The sequence below is a fragment of the Saimiri boliviensis genome, chromosome 14 (assembly GCF_048565385.1).
Source record: "Saimiri boliviensis isolate mSaiBol1 chromosome 14, mSaiBol1.pri, whole genome shotgun sequence".
NCBI lineage: Eukaryota > Metazoa > Chordata > Mammalia > Primates > Cebidae > Saimiri > Saimiri boliviensis.
This window is the reverse complement of record NC_133462.1, coordinates 16923686-16939496: the sequence shown is the minus strand read 5'-3', so window position 1 is coordinate 16939496 and position 15811 is coordinate 16923686. Positions and strand designations below refer to the sequence as shown.

Sequence of the window (15811 nt, the reverse complement as noted above, 5' to 3'; positions counted from 1 at the left end):
GTTTCGCTCTTGTTACCCAGGCTGGAGTGCAATGGCGTGGTCTCAGCTCACCGCAACCTCCGCCTCCTGGGTTCAGGCAATTCTCCTGCCTCAGCCTCCTGAGTAGCTGGGATTACAGGCACGTGCCACCATGCCCAGCTAATTTTTTGTATTTTTTTTTTTTCATTTTTGGTGTTAAAAGTTTATTGTACAAGATTGTACTCGTTTTAAGTATCTTCTAATGTGAGCCATTTTGCAATGATTCAGTTATTTATATTCAATTTCTAACGTGAGCCATTTTGTGATAATCCGGTTATTTATATTCAGTTTCAACTCAATATTGAATTCATATTCTGTTCAAGTTATTCAATTCAATTTCAATTTGGTGCTGATCACAGGATCAAATGGGTATCTTCTACAGAAAAAATGTTATTTTAATAAAGAAAAATATAGTCAGTTTCAGGATTTCTTGAGAGATTATAGAACCAGAATAAAAGCATTCAAACTAAGTCATTAAATACGAGTACCTTGTATTTTGAAGGCCTTTTAAAATGTACAGTTAATAGCTTATAAATTGCTTTTACATAACATAGGCACTGAAATACCATTTAAGATTAGTTTTGAAAATAGGTGTTCATTTGAACCGTATCATTCAGCATTTTATTCAAAGCTCTTTATAAAAGGAAAACATTTCAGTATAGTAAACTTATCATGAAAATCAAAAATTTAACCTCATGCTCTATCTGCAAACTTTCCGGAAAACAGGATTTGAAACTTCCATTCTAAGGCTCACAGGCGGCCCCGTCCCGTTTCAGCGGAGCACATTTCACGGCAGGGAACACTGAGCACAGCGTGGGCACGTGTTTGTTGCTGGGAGAACCTCGTTTCGGATTAGAAGGCGCAGCCTTGACGCCGCGCTGCTTGCGCCTGTTTTTCTCCGGCGGTTTCTCTCCTCGAGTAACGCCGCTCGAACGGCCCCGGTGTCCCCTCGCCCGGCCCGGGTTTGCCGTCGAGCCTCGGCCGCCCTAGGGGAGCCGCGGCAGGCGCGGGCGGGTCGTCGCCCCCGTGGGAGCCCAGCCTCCGCCCCACCTTCGCCCGGCGCCCCGGCGGCCTTTCCGGCTCCGCAGTGAGCAACAAGCACCGAGCGCGCCGCGTCGCACCCACGGGACGGGGGGCGGGGAACGGGGCGGCCGGGGCCGGGCGGCGCGAGGGCCGTGGCGGGAAGCCGGGACGCCGGGATGGGGCGCGCGCCCGGAGCCCCCGCCCCGCCCCAGGGTCTTCCTCCCCCACGGCTCGGGCGGCCCCTCCTCCCGGCCGGGCTGGCCGCGGGGCGCTGAGCGGGCCGGGACCCCGCGGCCGAGGCTGTCGTTGGGCATCTCCCCGGCGGCCGGCCCCGCAGCAAGATGGCGGACGAGAAGGACAGGGAAGGTAAGGCAGGGGCGCGGGGAGCCGCCGCCCTCGCCGCCCGCCGCGACCCCGGGCTGCCGGGCGAAGCGCCGGCCGGGGGTGGGCCGTCGTCCGTGTGGAGTCCCCGCCGCAGGGACCCAATTTTTTGTATTTTTTTAGTAGAGACGGGGTTTCACCATGTTGACCAGGATGGTCTCGATCTCTTGACCTTGTGATCCACCCGCCTTGGCCTCCCAAAGTGCTGGGATTACAGGCTTGAGCCACCGCGCCCGGCTTTTATTATTTCTTTCTTTATTTTTTTAAGACGGGGTTTCACCATGTTGGTCAGGCTGGTCTTGAACTCCCAACCTCAGGTGATTCGCCCACCTTGGCCTCCAAAGTGCTTGGATTACAGGCATGAGCCACCACGCCCGGCCCTGGTCCTCCTCTTGTCCGGATTTAGGTACTTACAGGTCTATGCAGAGACTACAGCTGATAGAGATAGAAATTTGAACTTTGGGGTCATTAAGATTTGGGTCCAAGCACCTTTCCTCAGCCATCGAGCTACCAAGAGCTTTATCCAGTGAGGAGAAGCCTGCTTTTCAGAGGTGCTGGCTACAAGATCTTGCTGGATATCTGGGTGAGGTCTTCGCAAAGCCCAATCCACTGGTGAAATATTTTGTTAATGACCACCTACTATTATTTGGCAGATGAGTAATTGCAGTCCCCCTGGTTACTATGGTTCCTGGTGCTGATTCCTTTTCCATGAACTCGTTACTAATCATTACTGTTGTTCCCATTTTCTGAGCACTTACTGGGTAGCATGCACTCTACCATACACTTTTCAGCTCATGTTACGGACTGAATTGTATTTCTCCCACCCCCAAATTTCTATGCTGAAGCTGTAACCAACAATGTCAATGGACGTGGAGATAGAGTCTTTAAGGAGGTAATTATGATTCAGTGAGGTCCTAAGTGTGAGGCCCTAATCCAACACGACTGGTGTCCTTGTAAGTAAGAGATGCCAGGGACATGTGTGCACAGAAAAGGCCATGGAAGCATGCAGCAAGAAGATGGCCATCTGCAGGCTGAGGGAGGCCTCACCAGAAAACACCCAGATTTTCAGGCACCAGACTGTGAGAAAATAAATTTCTGTTGTTTAAGCCATCCCACTGGTGGTATTGTTAGGGCAGCCTTAGAAGATTAACGCAACTCACCTACTTCTCTCCTGATAGCCTCCCTATTCCCCCATCTCCACAGCAATCAAGTGATTCTTCAAGCTCAGGAAGCTCTGCTCAAGTGGCTACCCCACACTCAAGGTCAAGCTGCTGACTCTCCTGTCCCTCTTCTACCTCCCTATTAGAAGGGATGCCTTCCACTCAGAGAGGGGATAAAATGTGATGTTGGAGTCATCTGGAAAGCCATGGTAGAAATTCACAAGGGTGCAGAGGTGGAGAGAGAATTATGAACTGGCCACTTCATTAGACCTGAAAATATTTTCTCTTCCTATCTTTGCCAAAAGTGCAGTCCTTCTTGCTGCGGCTCAGCTCCTTCCCATGTGAATATTCTGGGGAGTTGGTATGTGGCTCACTTGTGTAAATGTCTACAAGTGACATAATAGTTCTGTGACTCATTTTCCTTTGCTATAAAATTGGCATAGGAGCACCTACCTCATAGTGCTGTTGTGTAACATGACTTCTGCAGTGGCTGCAACATACTGAGCTCTATGTAAATGCTGGGAATTATTACATATATTATAATAATACATGCTAATTTAATATTTATAATGTCCCTTATTACAAATTATTATAGTAATTATTTTTCATCTTGCCTGTCAATTGGGTGCCGGCTCCTCACCTTCAGTTTTCGACCAAGGTGACCAGGTATGGCTGATGGTGCTAGGAATAAAGCTGCCTACTTCTCTCAGGCCAACATAGGGAAACCACAGTTCTAGGAAAAATACAAGAATACAAAAATTAGCTAGGCAAGGACAGCTGGAAGCTCCATGTTTTGTGCCTTCCTGGACTCTTTACTATATGTACTTCTTCCCTTGACAGATTTCAATCTGCAGCCTTTCCCTGTAACAAACTGCTAACTGTGAATGTAACAGTTTTCAGTGAGTTCTTGGAGTCCATCTAATGAAGTCTTGAACCTAAGAGTGGTGTTGGGGACCCCTGAACTTGCAGGTGAGATAAGAAGTGAAGTTTTTTGTAAACTGTTTCCTCTAACTTCAAAGTTGGGTCACTTTCGCAATGGCTATTAGAGGTATCAACTGATATTTGACTGAGTCTAAACTGAGATATTTTCACCTGTCAAATTGGGAACATTCTAGAAATTTGAGCATACCGTGCACTGGCTAAGCTGTAAGGTAACAGGCACACACATCTTCTGAGGATGAAAGCTCAAAGTACAAAAACACTGAATGAAAATGTGGCAATATTGATTAAAATTAGAAGTACAGGCCAGGTGCAGCAGCTGGCATCTATAATCCCAGCACTTTGGGAGGCCGAGGCAGGGGGATCAGTTGAGGTCAGGAGTTTGAGACTAGCCTCGCCAACATAAGGAAACCCCATCTCTAGTAAAAATGCAAAAATAAGCTAGGCGTAGCGGCTCAAGCCTATAGTCCCAGCTACTCATGAGACTGAGGCAGTAGAATTGCTTGAATCCAGGAGGCAGAGGTTGCAGTGAGCTGAGATGGCAGCACTGCACTTTCGCCTGGGCAACAGAGCAAGGCTCCATCTCAAAAGAAAAAAAAAAAAAAAGAAAAGAAAAAGAAAAATACACATCACCTTTGGCTGACTGAAACTCACCCTATGGATTTTCTGGCACATATTTCAGATGTACAAAGTCACTCACTGTAATACTCTTTGTAATAGGAAATGGAAAGAAGGCCCATATGTCTGTCAATAACTGGTTAAAAATACAGTAAATCCATATGGAATACAAATACAGTATGTTTAACCAGTTTTCCACCTTTGTGAAAGGCAATTGGGAAGCTTTCTACGTATGCATTTAGACAGGTCTCTAAGTTGTGATTGTACTAAAAAAATCAAGACATGAGCTAGTGTGTGTATAGTGTGTATATATGTGTGTGTATACTGTATTATCACAAATCCAGTAACGATATATATATATATATATATATATATATATATATGTATAAAAGAAAACAGCAGGCAAATAACCTACATTGACATTTGCCTGCTAATGTATGGACATTTTAGAAGGAAACATAACAAAGTAATAACTGCAATTACCTGGAAGGCTGTAGTGGAACGGGCAAGAAACCGTTTTTGCTGTACTTTTACACCTTTTCTCTTTTGAGCTTTGTGAAGGTATTACCTATTCAAAACATAAAAAAAAAATTAAGTTAAAATTTAAAAGTTAAAAGAAAACATATCTTTATCTTACTTCAGATGTTCCTCAAAACACTTTAACACATAATATATGCAATACATATTTTCTATTTTGATTTTATCTGTCAGTTGAAATACCTTGAGAAACAAAATTAACCTTGCACGAAGGGATGACAAACTCTAAAATTTCAAAAGTTCTTCAATATTCTTCCGGTCTTGACTTAAAAATGTAAGTTTAGAAAATTAGGTCATCTTGTTCTTGCTTTCATCCTCTTTGTTAATACCCATGAACCCTAGTACTGGCAAGTTGTTCAGTCAAGCTTTATTTTTGCAATACCAACGTTTTCAGTGAGGCAAACATCAAGGAGACTTTCGACAATGCCAGGACAAAAAACATCCATGAGGATTTCTGAAGCGTGAAAATTCTCCCTCCTGACCCCACAATTCATTCGACTTTTCCTTTGTTTCTTTATGATACTCTCCGCCCCCCCCCCCACTTTTTTTCAACTATGCAATAATTGCTCTCTTTCCTTTACAACTGAACATTTTATTTTCCAGAATAAAAACGTTTTAGTTGTAGGACTGGCAAATAATTCTTCCTCAAACAAGCCCAAAGGAGAATGGCAGGGTCCTATGGAAATAGCTGCCCGTCTTTTAGTGTAAAGGTCACCACTTTTCCGCGTCTTTCAACCTATTGCAGCCGAGTTCTGAAGACAGACGACCAAGCGACACAGGCAAAAAGATCTTGGATAAATGTAAAATAATCCAGATGGACTCCGGCCTAACGCGTTTGCGAACTGGCATCCTGGGCTTCACCCTTCGCGCAGCACACGTCCACAACCACCTAGGTGGCTTTGTCAAACACTCTTACCTGGCTGCGTGGTCGCTGGGCACCTCTCCCCAAATCAAAGCTGCACTTGCTCAAAGTCAGGCCCGAGGGCTTCGGGCTCCCGCTGTGGGCTTGGGAAGGCGGCCGGGCCCGAGCCGCGGTCAGGCAGGGTCGGGGCTTCGGGTCTCCTCACGGTGCTGCCCAGATACCGGGCCTTCTCCGGGCTCCGCAGCGCGCGCCAGGGCTGGCTCGCGATTACAGCCGCCTGCCCCCGCCTGAGGAATGTCGCTGTCGCCATTTGTCACGCCCGTCTGCCTGCCACTGCTGCCTGCCTGCAGGTCGCACAACACCAGCTTCGCCGCTCGGGGAAAACGGCAAGACATGGCTGCGCGCGTGCGCACTTAAGTCCATGCACATGCGTATCGGTGCGTGCGCATGCGCATGCGTATTCATAAGTGCGATAGCGAACGTGCATGGGGAGGCGCACGTGTCTTCTCCCTCCTGTGCCCAATGGGCAGCGCACTTTTGGAAAGACCCCTTATGGGGAGTTTGCACCGGGTACAAGTTTCCCCAGGTTCCAAACAAGTGACAAGAGCTGCTTCGTATTTTAAAATGTAATCGAATAATTCTTTTTTTTTTTTTTGAGACGGAGTTTTGCTCTTGTTACCCAGGCTGGAGTGCAATGGCGCGATTTCGGCTCACCGCAACCTCCACCTCCTGGGTTCAGGCAATTCTCCTGCCTCAGCCTCCTGAGTAGCTGGGATTACAGGCACGCGCCACCATGCCCAGCTAATTTTTGTATTTTTAGTAGAGACGGGGTTTCACCATGTTGACCGGGATGGTCTCGATCTCTTGACCTCGTGATCCACCCGCCTTGGCCTCCCAAAGTGCTGGGATTACAGACTTGAGCCACCGCGCCCGGCCATTAATCACATAATTCTTTGTAAGGCACCCCTACACGATCATGTTTCAGTCCTTACCATATTTTCAAAAAACTGCACAGCTTGGGCAGCATAGTAAGACGTCCTCTCAACAAAAAAATGAAAATAATTAGCTAGGTGTAATGGCACGCTCCCGTGGTCCCAGCTACTCGGGAGGCTGAGGAGGGAGGATCACTTGAGCCCAGGAGGTCGAGGCTGCAAGGAGCTATTGCACCACTGCATTTCAGCCTGGGCAACAGAGTGACACCCTGTGTCACAAACAACAGCAGCAACAATAAAACTGCAGCTTTTGGTGCTGGAAACCTGAAACTGTCCTCTCATGGCTGCTGTTGCGTCACACAGACTTTCCCCTCTTCTCAGTACGCTCCCTGTTTTTTTGTCTTCCTTCCTTCCTTCCCAATTTCTTTCCCTTCTGCTCTCTTTCTGTTCTCCTCCTACTTCTCTTCTGCTGTTCCTTACTTTCACCTCCTTCGCCTCCTTCTCTTTACCCTTCTCTTCCTCTTGTAACTGAGGAGCTTAATTATGTTAATTCCTCAAAAAGTTTACCGGGTGCGTTGGCTCATGCCTGTGATCCCAGCACTTTGTGAGGCCCAGGCAGTCGGATCATGAGGTCAAGAGATTGAGACCATCCTGGCCAACCTGGTGAAATCCCATCTCTACTAAAAATACAACAGTTTACAAAATTAGCTAGGCGTGGTGCGCATGCCTGTAGTCCCAGCTACTCGGAAGGCTGAGGCAGGAGATTTGCTTGAACCCGGGAAGCAGAGGTTGCAGTGAGCCTGGCGACAGAGTGAGACTCTACCTTAAAAAAAAAAAAAAAAAAAAAAAAAAAAGCTTACCATATGGGGCCAGGTGGCTCACGCCTGTAATTCTAACACTTTGGGAGGCTGAGGCGGGCAGATTGCCTGAGCTCAGGAGTTCAAGACTATCCTGGGCAACATGGTGAAATTCTATCTCGACTAAAAACACAAAAAATTAGCCAGGCATGGTGGCTCATGCCTGTAGTCCCAGCTATTCAGGAGGCTGAGGCAAGAGAATCACTTAAGCCCAGAGGCGGAGGTTACAGTGAGACAAGATTGTGCCACTGAACTCCAGCCTGGGCGACACAGTGAGACTCCATCTCAGCAACAACAAAACAACCCCCCCCAAAACCACTCACGGAGTGGAAAAAAATATTCAAAAACTATGCATAAGACATTCTCACAGGAGTAAGAAGACATTCTCACAGGAGTAAGTTGACACTTCATTGTGGTTTTAATTTGCATTTCCTGATAATTGGTGATGTTGAAACATTTTCATGTTTATTGGCTGTTTGCATATCTTTTTTTTTTTTGGTGTCCATAATGAAATTTTATTCTTTTATGTTTGTTTTTTTTGAACTTGTTAGTTCAGTTTATTTTTTACACAAGTAATTGGGGTACAGGTGGTATTTGGTCACGAGGAAGTTCTTTGTTGATGATTTGTGAGATTTTGGTGCATCCATCACCCAAGTAGTATACACTGCACCATATTTGTAGCCTTTTTTTTTTTTTTTTTTTGAGACGGAGTTTCGCTCTTGTTACCCAGGCTGGAGTGCAATGGCGCAATCTCGGCTCACCGCAACCTCCGCCTCCTGGGTTCAGGCAATTCTCTTGCCTCAGCCTCCTGAGTAGCTGGGATGACAGGCACGTGCCACCACGCCCAGCTAATTTTTTGTATTTTTAGTAGAGACGGGGTTTCACCATGTTGAGCAGGTTGCTCTCGATCTCTTGACCTCGTGATCCACCCACCTCGGCCTCCCAAAGTGCTGGGATTACAGGCTTGAGCCACCGCGCCCAGCCCATATCTGTAGTCTTTTATCTCTCCTCCCTTTCTTCCCCACAAGTCCCCAAAGTCCATTGTATCATTTTTATGCCTTTGTGTCCTTATAGCTTAGCTCCCACATATCAGTGAGAACATGTAACATTTGGTTTCCCATTTTGGAGTTACTTTATTTAAAATAAATAGTCTCCAATCTCATTCAGGTCGCTGCAAATGCTGTTAATTCATTCCTTTTTATGACTGCATAGTAGCATCGTATTCCATTGTATATACATACACCACAGTTTCTTCATCTATTCATTGATTGATGGGCATTTGGGTTCATTCTGCAATTTTGCTGTTGTAAATTGTGCCACTATAAACATGCGTAAGCAAGTATCCTTTTCAGATATTGACTTCTTTTCCTCTGGGTAGCTATCCAGTAGTGGGATTGCTGGATCAAATTGTAGTTCTACTCTTAGTTCTTTAAGGAATCTCCACACTGTTTTCCACAGCAGCTATACTAGTTTGCATTCCCACCAGCAGTATAGGAGTGTTCTCTGATTACCGCATCCATGCCAACATCCACTGTTTTCTTTTTTTTTCTTTTTGATGGCCATTCTTGCAGGAGTGAGGTGGTAATGCATCGTGGTTTTGATGGGCATTTCTCTAATCACTTGTGATGTTGAGCATTTTTTCATGTTTTTTGGCCACTTGTATATCCTGATTAGATAAGATACTGCACTTTACTCCGAGCCTGCTCCTGAAATTGTCTTCCCTTCAGAGATTCCTTACAGTGTGAGTGTTTTTGGTATGTGTGAAGTATATAAGCCAGTTGTGACTGAATGGAACTAGTTGCCAAGGATGGCCCCTCATGACTACAGTCATAATAACCACGGCTTGTGGAGTCCTCTCCTTTTGATTAGGGCTGTGTATCTCACCTTGATCAATGCAATGCTACAGAAGTGACAATGTTTGCTACTCAGAGGTAGGCCCTCTGATGCTGTGCACCTTCTCCATGAGCCTCTTGAAAGGCTTTCCTTGGAGAAGGCTAATCACATTCATTAAGTCCAAGAACCATGAGACTTTCGTTATTTTAGGAAATTCAAGGCATGAATGGGGAGGTGAGGTAGTGAAGGAGATAAACAGCCAGTTTCCATGTGTTCAACCAGCCCTAGTGCTGAGTTGGACATAAATAAAGCATCAGCTGGGACCCAACCTAAAAGATCCCTCCGAAAACGTGACTCCCATCACATGGTCTACCACTCACATGAGTTCAGTAAATCTTTAAAGCTGGGAGATATCAAAATAAATGATTGCTGTTAGCCAGTATGTGTTGGAAGGTTTGCTATGCTGCAATTAGTCACTGGAACAGCAGCAAATCAGGGTTTGCTTGTTATGTTCGTGTGCATGAATTTTGTCTATTTCAATAATAATCTACATGTTCTCTGATCTAAAACCATGACCATTTATTTTCAAATAGAAACCCCTGTATTCTGCCCACATAAAATGGAAAAATCTTCAAATATTTGCACATAAGGATAACTGGGATTCTTCAAGGGAAATCACTGGGCTCCAGTGATTCTCTATTATTTGAATTGAAAACTTCATATGCAAAATTTGTCATCTTTTTCTTCAGTTTATTCACAGCAGCCCTCACAAAGCCAGGCACAGTGTTTATACACAATAAGCATCCTGAGAACAATGGAAAAATTAAGAAATTCCATATGATTTTCCTCAAATTACAGTTTATTCCCAAAGCCACCAGGCTGTAAACAGCTACCTAACATTTCAGTGCCGTGAATCATCTGAGATTGAGTAAGTATTTTGGTTCAGACTGTCTGACATCAACTACGTCCCATAGAAGAATGCTGTTTCTAATGTCTTCTCAAACAATTCAGGGACCTTTTCCTTCACTCCTTTGTCACCAGAAGGTTTTTATTCCATTTGATTGCATGATGTCTCCCTAGAATGCCCTGGTCCCTCTTGGGGATGACCACTTCCTCTTTCCCCTTCTTAAAGCAAGAACCAAATCATGTGAGGTTTGGTGCAGTTTTAATGACCAACTGTAGGGGAAAGGGTGATGAGAGACTATTCTGTTAGCAGGCTCTGGGAATTCCATGGTCAGGTAGAAAGAAGGATTCCTCAACAATGAGGAGTGTGATCATCTCCTTCAATAGTAGACACTCACTGAAGACAAGGAGACATCTCTCCACACTCGCATCATCTTCACAGATGACGGCGGGAGTCGGTGGCCAAAGCCATAAGTGCGTTTGCCATTTATTGTTACCTACAAGAGGAAAAATGCATCAGAAACACAGTATGCCGCCAAACAAGTTTTCAGCATCCTCTCTACTCTGCCTTAGTACCAGTAATATTCCCCAAGAAAACTCCTAGTTATACAAGTGAACCTAATAAGCACACTTCTGTTTACAGATGACGTTTTGTGCCTATTTGAGAAAGTTGCTGACTTTATTTTTTTTTTGTTTCCTCTAGTGAAGTTCTAGACTCTATGTCACACAGTTCCTGTTTACTCAACTTCCCTTCTGACCTAGAAGATGCCCATCACCAGGGACTTTGTGACAGGAATTTGAGACCCTGTATCTTGCACAGAGCCTGCCACAGGGTTAGTGCTAGACCATGTCCATTGAATGCATACTTTTCACTTCCATGAACTGTGACTGCCTTTTACTACTGATGGCACAGTTCCTCTTTGGAGTAGCCTACATGTGAGGTGGTAGTGGCAAAGAATGAAACCCAGTGTTCTTAGAGAGCTAAAAGAGGACAGGTGTTGTAAAACATAGGATATTATCTTCAACCACTTCTAAGCATAGGAAAAGATCCCTCACTTGAATCCGAATAAAATGCAAATCTTTTGGCCTACTTATTAGAGAAAGCCAGAAAGTATGGATATATTTTTTATAATCACCTTACCAGTATTAATTTTTTCACATTTAAAATGCACACATTTTTGAACCAGTTTTTTCATTTTTTAATAAATATCTTCCAACATAAGTGTTTGGAGATTACTAATGACAAAAAGATTGATTAGAAAGCTTAATACAGCATTATTTGTGAGAGCAAAATAGTGAAAACAACTTTAATGCCCAAAAAAGGGTCAATTTCAATAATTTTGGGTAAAATTTTTAGTGCAATATTATGCAATCTTTAAAAACTGAAGCATCACCATGGATTGATAATGTCTTCAAGATATATTCTTTGACAATGAATCCACTTAGTTCCTAAAGCATAATGTGTAGAGCAACTTATATAAGAATTTGCTTTACAACAGATAAAGTTATAGACATATCTATATGCTTACATGGGCAAAGATTTCCTCTGAAGGGTTGGGCATGGTGGCTTATTCCTGTAATCCCAGTATTTTGGCAGGCCGAGGTGGGTGGATCACTTGAGGTCAGGAGATCAAGACCAGCCTGGCCAACATGGTGAAACCCCGTTATCTTTTAAAAATACAAAATTTAGGCAGGCATGGTGGCAAGTACCTGTAATCCCAGCTACTTGGGAGGCTAAGGCAAGGGAATTGCTTAAATCTGGGAGGTGGAGATTGCAGTGAGCTGAGATCATGCCACTGCCTCCAACCTGGATGACAAAGTGAGACTCTGTCCAAAGAAAGACAAAGAAAGAAGAAGGAAGGAAGGAAGGAAGGAAGGAAAAAAAGGAGGGAGGGAGGGAGGAAGGAACGAAGGAAAGGAAGGAAAAAAGATTCTCTTTGAAGGAGAGCAGAGCTCTGGAAATGCTGCTCTTATGAGTACAATTGGGTCTCAAAAGTGAGACGAATGAAGACTTACTTTTTGAATGATTAAAACAACTTTTTTCTTAAGTATACTGTATTCATTCAGCTAAAATGAAAATTTAAATAATGGCATAAGTAGAAATGAGCACTAGGGGGAAAGACAGAGGAGATTCTCTACTGGGGGAAATGTCAGGTGAGCCGACCTTGACCTCGATCAGATTTGGGAACTAGCTGAGGATGGCGGTGCAAGCAGAGGGTGCTCTGTGATGAAAACCTGAGGCAGGACTAGTTATGGGAGACGGGTTCTGAGGAACTGGTGGGGCCAGGTCAATAAGAGCTGCCTCCTGCTCTGGGGACCCATAGAGGCCGGGTGCTGGGAGCTCCTGGGGCGCTCACCTGGTACTCATCGTGACGCACGTAGATGTGCACCTCAAATGGCATGCCATCCTGAAAAGGCACATGGTCGGATTTCTCTTCACACTTCCACACTTCACACTCACGACTGTTCATGACCACACAACGGCCAAAGTACACTCGGAAATGGAAGGCTATTCCTGAGTCTCCATCCGTGTCAGTGCAGAAATCCACCTGCAGCTGTGGGTCATTGCTGAGGGCAAAGCACACAGCATTTTGGAATGTCCCCCTCTTATGCAGACACACACCTGACACACACACAAATCACTTCCACACTTTACTCAGGGCAAAAGTCATAGCTCACTGATACTGCAGGCCTGGTCCCCGTGGGGATGCTTCAGCTCCTCGTGCCCCCAGCTAGGAAGATGCTGTGCTCCTCATTCCCAGATGAAAACTGAGCCACAGTCATTTACCTGGGCCTATGACTTGTTCATTCCCTGAAAATTATATACCCCTTGATGAAGGGCTCCAACTCCAACCAACTGAGAGGCCTCTTCCCCTAGGTCCCATGGCTGGCCCACATGCAGTTGCTGCAGGTCTAATGTCTGGTGCTGAAGGATCTCCAGGACCTGCACCTGCATAGGGCCTCCATCTTGCCAACTAGACATTTCCACATCACACATAACGTCAAGTTCTTAGCAAATATTTTCCCTTCCCCTCCACCCCCTTCATTGGACCATGTTATACTCACACAAAAGAGAAGTTCGGTCTCCCTCTGATTATCACGCAGGAACCAAAACACAAGGACAGAGGCTGTATGTATGGCACCTGCCAAGGTATTGAGGGTGAGTGAGAGGTGCAGGGTCAGGTGCAGCCTCCCCTCCTGTAACAGATTCCTGTGGTGCAGGAGGTTAGAGATCAAAGGGCAGACTCTGAGGCCTCCCCCTCTCACCCTTCCACAGTCAGGGCCTCATACTCCTGAAGAGATAGTGGACCCATAGGTAAGAACAAGAGTTCAGGAGCCAGGATGCCTGGATTCCGGTCCTCATTCTGCCTCTTACAAGCAGTGCAATCTTAGATCCACTACTTGAATTCTCCCTGCCTCAGTTTCCCCAGAACAAGGAGAATTATTGGGAATTTCTACTTTGTAGGGTGTTTTCAGTAACAGAGCAGTTAATATATGCAAAACTTTTACCCTAATCCCTGTCATGTGTAGGGTGTGTTAGGGGTGACATAGCAGAACAGGAGAGTCCTCCTGAAACACTGACCTGCCTTCATTTTCACCTTGGAAAATGAAAACAAGACTTGAGGATGTAAGAATTTAACAAACTGACACCAGTGAGAAACAACACTTGTTGAAAGAGAAAGGTAAATGATAAAAGAACAGGAAACCCCTGTGTGTGGGATGCACATGCATCACAATCATCAAGGGCAATGGACGTCCTTCCCAGAAGGGGACACATTGCTGAGAGCATAGCCCCAGGACTTGCACAAATGAAGCCTGTGGGTCAGGGACATACTGGAGAGAATGATTGATTTCTACGATGACTACAAGTGGTTGGTGATTTTTCTGTATTTTTGAGATAGGGTCTTGCTCTGTCACCCAGGCTGACATGCAATGGTGCAATCATAGCTCACTGAAACCACGACTTCCTGGGCTGCAGTGATCCTCACACACCTGCCCCCTTCTGGAGTAGCTAGGGTGAAAAGTGCCTGTCACTCTACCAGTCTGATATTTACAATTTTTAAAAGAAAGGGTCTCACTATGATGCCCAGAGTGGTCTCAAACTTCTGGCCTCAAGTTATCCTCCCATCTTGGCCTCCCAAATCGGTGGGATTATAGCCATGAGACTCAATGCAGCTACTTGGTTGATTAATATCCACTGTAAGCTCTGTCTGAACTGAGAGTAAACTTGTTCCTTCATGGGTGGAGGAATAAGTTTAGTCTCAGTTGAGACAAAATATTACAGTGAATATTTAGCTTCAATCAGTTTCTGAAATCACAGCCTCTAATGTCCTTCCCTAGCAAATCAGTATCTGCAAACTCTCTTGTCCCACAATGCAAAGAACAGACTGGGCTGGGATAGGGAAGCTGAGCCTGGGAGGCACAAGCCAGTGATCACTCTGTATAGTCCCCACCTTAGGAACCATCACCCCCTAGTCTGCATTCCTCTTCCTCACTCTTACTGGGAAAAGACATCTACTGATCATACATTCCACTCTCATAAGTGATCTGTAATGAGGCCTTGGTAACTCACAATCCCCAAGAGCCCCACCAGTTAAGCCACTTGGAATCCCCATTGACACACATGAACGGACACACACCTGCTTCATCAGAGGTGCTGCTCTGTGGGGAAGCACCTTCACATGCACAGAAGGCCACATGCATGTCCCCAGTTCAATACCCAGTCACATCCCAGCACCCACACCCACAGACAAACAGAACCATGTCACTCACTGAGTCACATGCACCTGCTCCCCATGCACATAAAGATGCTCATGCAATGGTCTGGCAGTGATCACACACACACACATCACAGACAGGAAGACAAAGCACACTCACCCCCTTAGACACACACACACCTGCACATCCTGGTTGGCCGTCCACCTCCCACCTAAAGTCACATCATCTCAGCAGAGTTCACTCTCATCAGACACCATCACATGCTCACAGAGGGTTACACTGGTCCAGGGTCCACACCCCACACCCCACAAGCATCTCAGATACCATAGCCTGAGAGTTTCTCTTCCAAAACCCACAGCCCTCAGTAAAGCATTCACAGTAGGAATGCTCACATTTTCATCTCATAAAATCTCCCCTGTTTCTTTCCTGGTTTATGTTATTTGAGATTATTGAAGGCTGTGCCTTTTCAACTCACCGGTAGTGGTGGCATTGTTCTCTTCTTCTGAGCGACTCTTCGGAATTCTGTCCTGTCTTCTGTGTGAATCTCTGAGTTGCAGCGTTTAAATGATCCCTTTCAGCCCTGCCCTCTGGCTTTATTGCAGATTTCATGCTCCTCCCAGAGAGTTTTCCTTGTAGCATGAGAAAGGCTCAGGGGTCAGGGAAGAAACTCAGTCACAACCATATCTGTTTGCAGGTTTGTGTCTGTAATGCAGCAGAAATGACAGTGGGAGGTACCAGGCTGTGGATTGGGTTACCAGTGAAATGCATCAATAAGGATGATGGAGTGAGGGGTAGTGATTGTAAAGCCCACCCTTTCTGCCTCTCAAGCCTTTTCTCCACTATGCAGAATCTACCCAGAAAGTGTACATTTTCCCAATTTGTACAATGGCTAAAAAAAAAAAAAAAGTTGGGGATTCTGGAGAAAGACATTTGCCCTAGAAAGTAATTCTCTTTGCCTTTGAAGGTTCTGGGAAAGCACTGACCTTGATCCTCAGGAGGATCTGGGGAGAAGTAGAGAAAGTTCTTTCA

General features: G+C 45.4%; 3 protein-coding genes across 7 annotated transcripts in view; all 3 read right to left on the bottom strand.

Annotated features, from left to right (window-relative positions):
- Positions 1-5928, bottom strand: part of LEUTX (leucine twenty homeobox) — a 53265-nt gene extending 47337 nt beyond the window's left edge. For 3 of the 5 annotated variants that reach the window (XM_074386365.1, XM_074386366.1, XM_074386367.1), the window contains exons 1-3: positions 5593-5928; positions 4623-4707; positions 3223-3315 (exon numbers count right to left, since the gene is read on the bottom strand). The gene's annotated coding sequence lies outside the window, so the exon portion shown is untranslated. Of the gene's footprint in view, positions 1-3196; positions 3316-4622; positions 4708-5592 lie in introns of all 5 variants that reach the window. The other 2 variants (XM_074386363.1, XM_074386364.1) reach the window with 1 other exon arrangement.
- On the bottom strand, positions 490-1528 carry LOC141581148 (uncharacterized; the record flags this gene model as incomplete). The annotated part of the gene is made up of 1 exon (XM_074385685.1): positions 490-1528. A coding segment is annotated over one exon (723 nt), but the record flags the coding sequence as incomplete, so codon positions are not given.
- A 3976-nt stretch (positions 5929-9904) lies between the features above and the next one.
- On the bottom strand, positions 9905-15428 carry LOC101036518 (galactoside-binding soluble lectin 13-like). The gene is made up of 4 exons (XM_003943146.2): positions 15258-15428; positions 13130-13206; positions 12421-12631; positions 9905-10560 (listed from the first exon to the last, which is right to left on the bottom strand). Exons 1-4 carry the CDS (start codon positions 15270-15272, stop codon positions 10444-10446), a joined length of 420 nt encoding a protein of 139 aa, XP_003943195.1. The 5' UTR covers positions 15273-15428; the 3' UTR covers positions 9905-10443.
- Between the last annotated feature and the right edge of the window lie 383 nt (positions 15429-15811).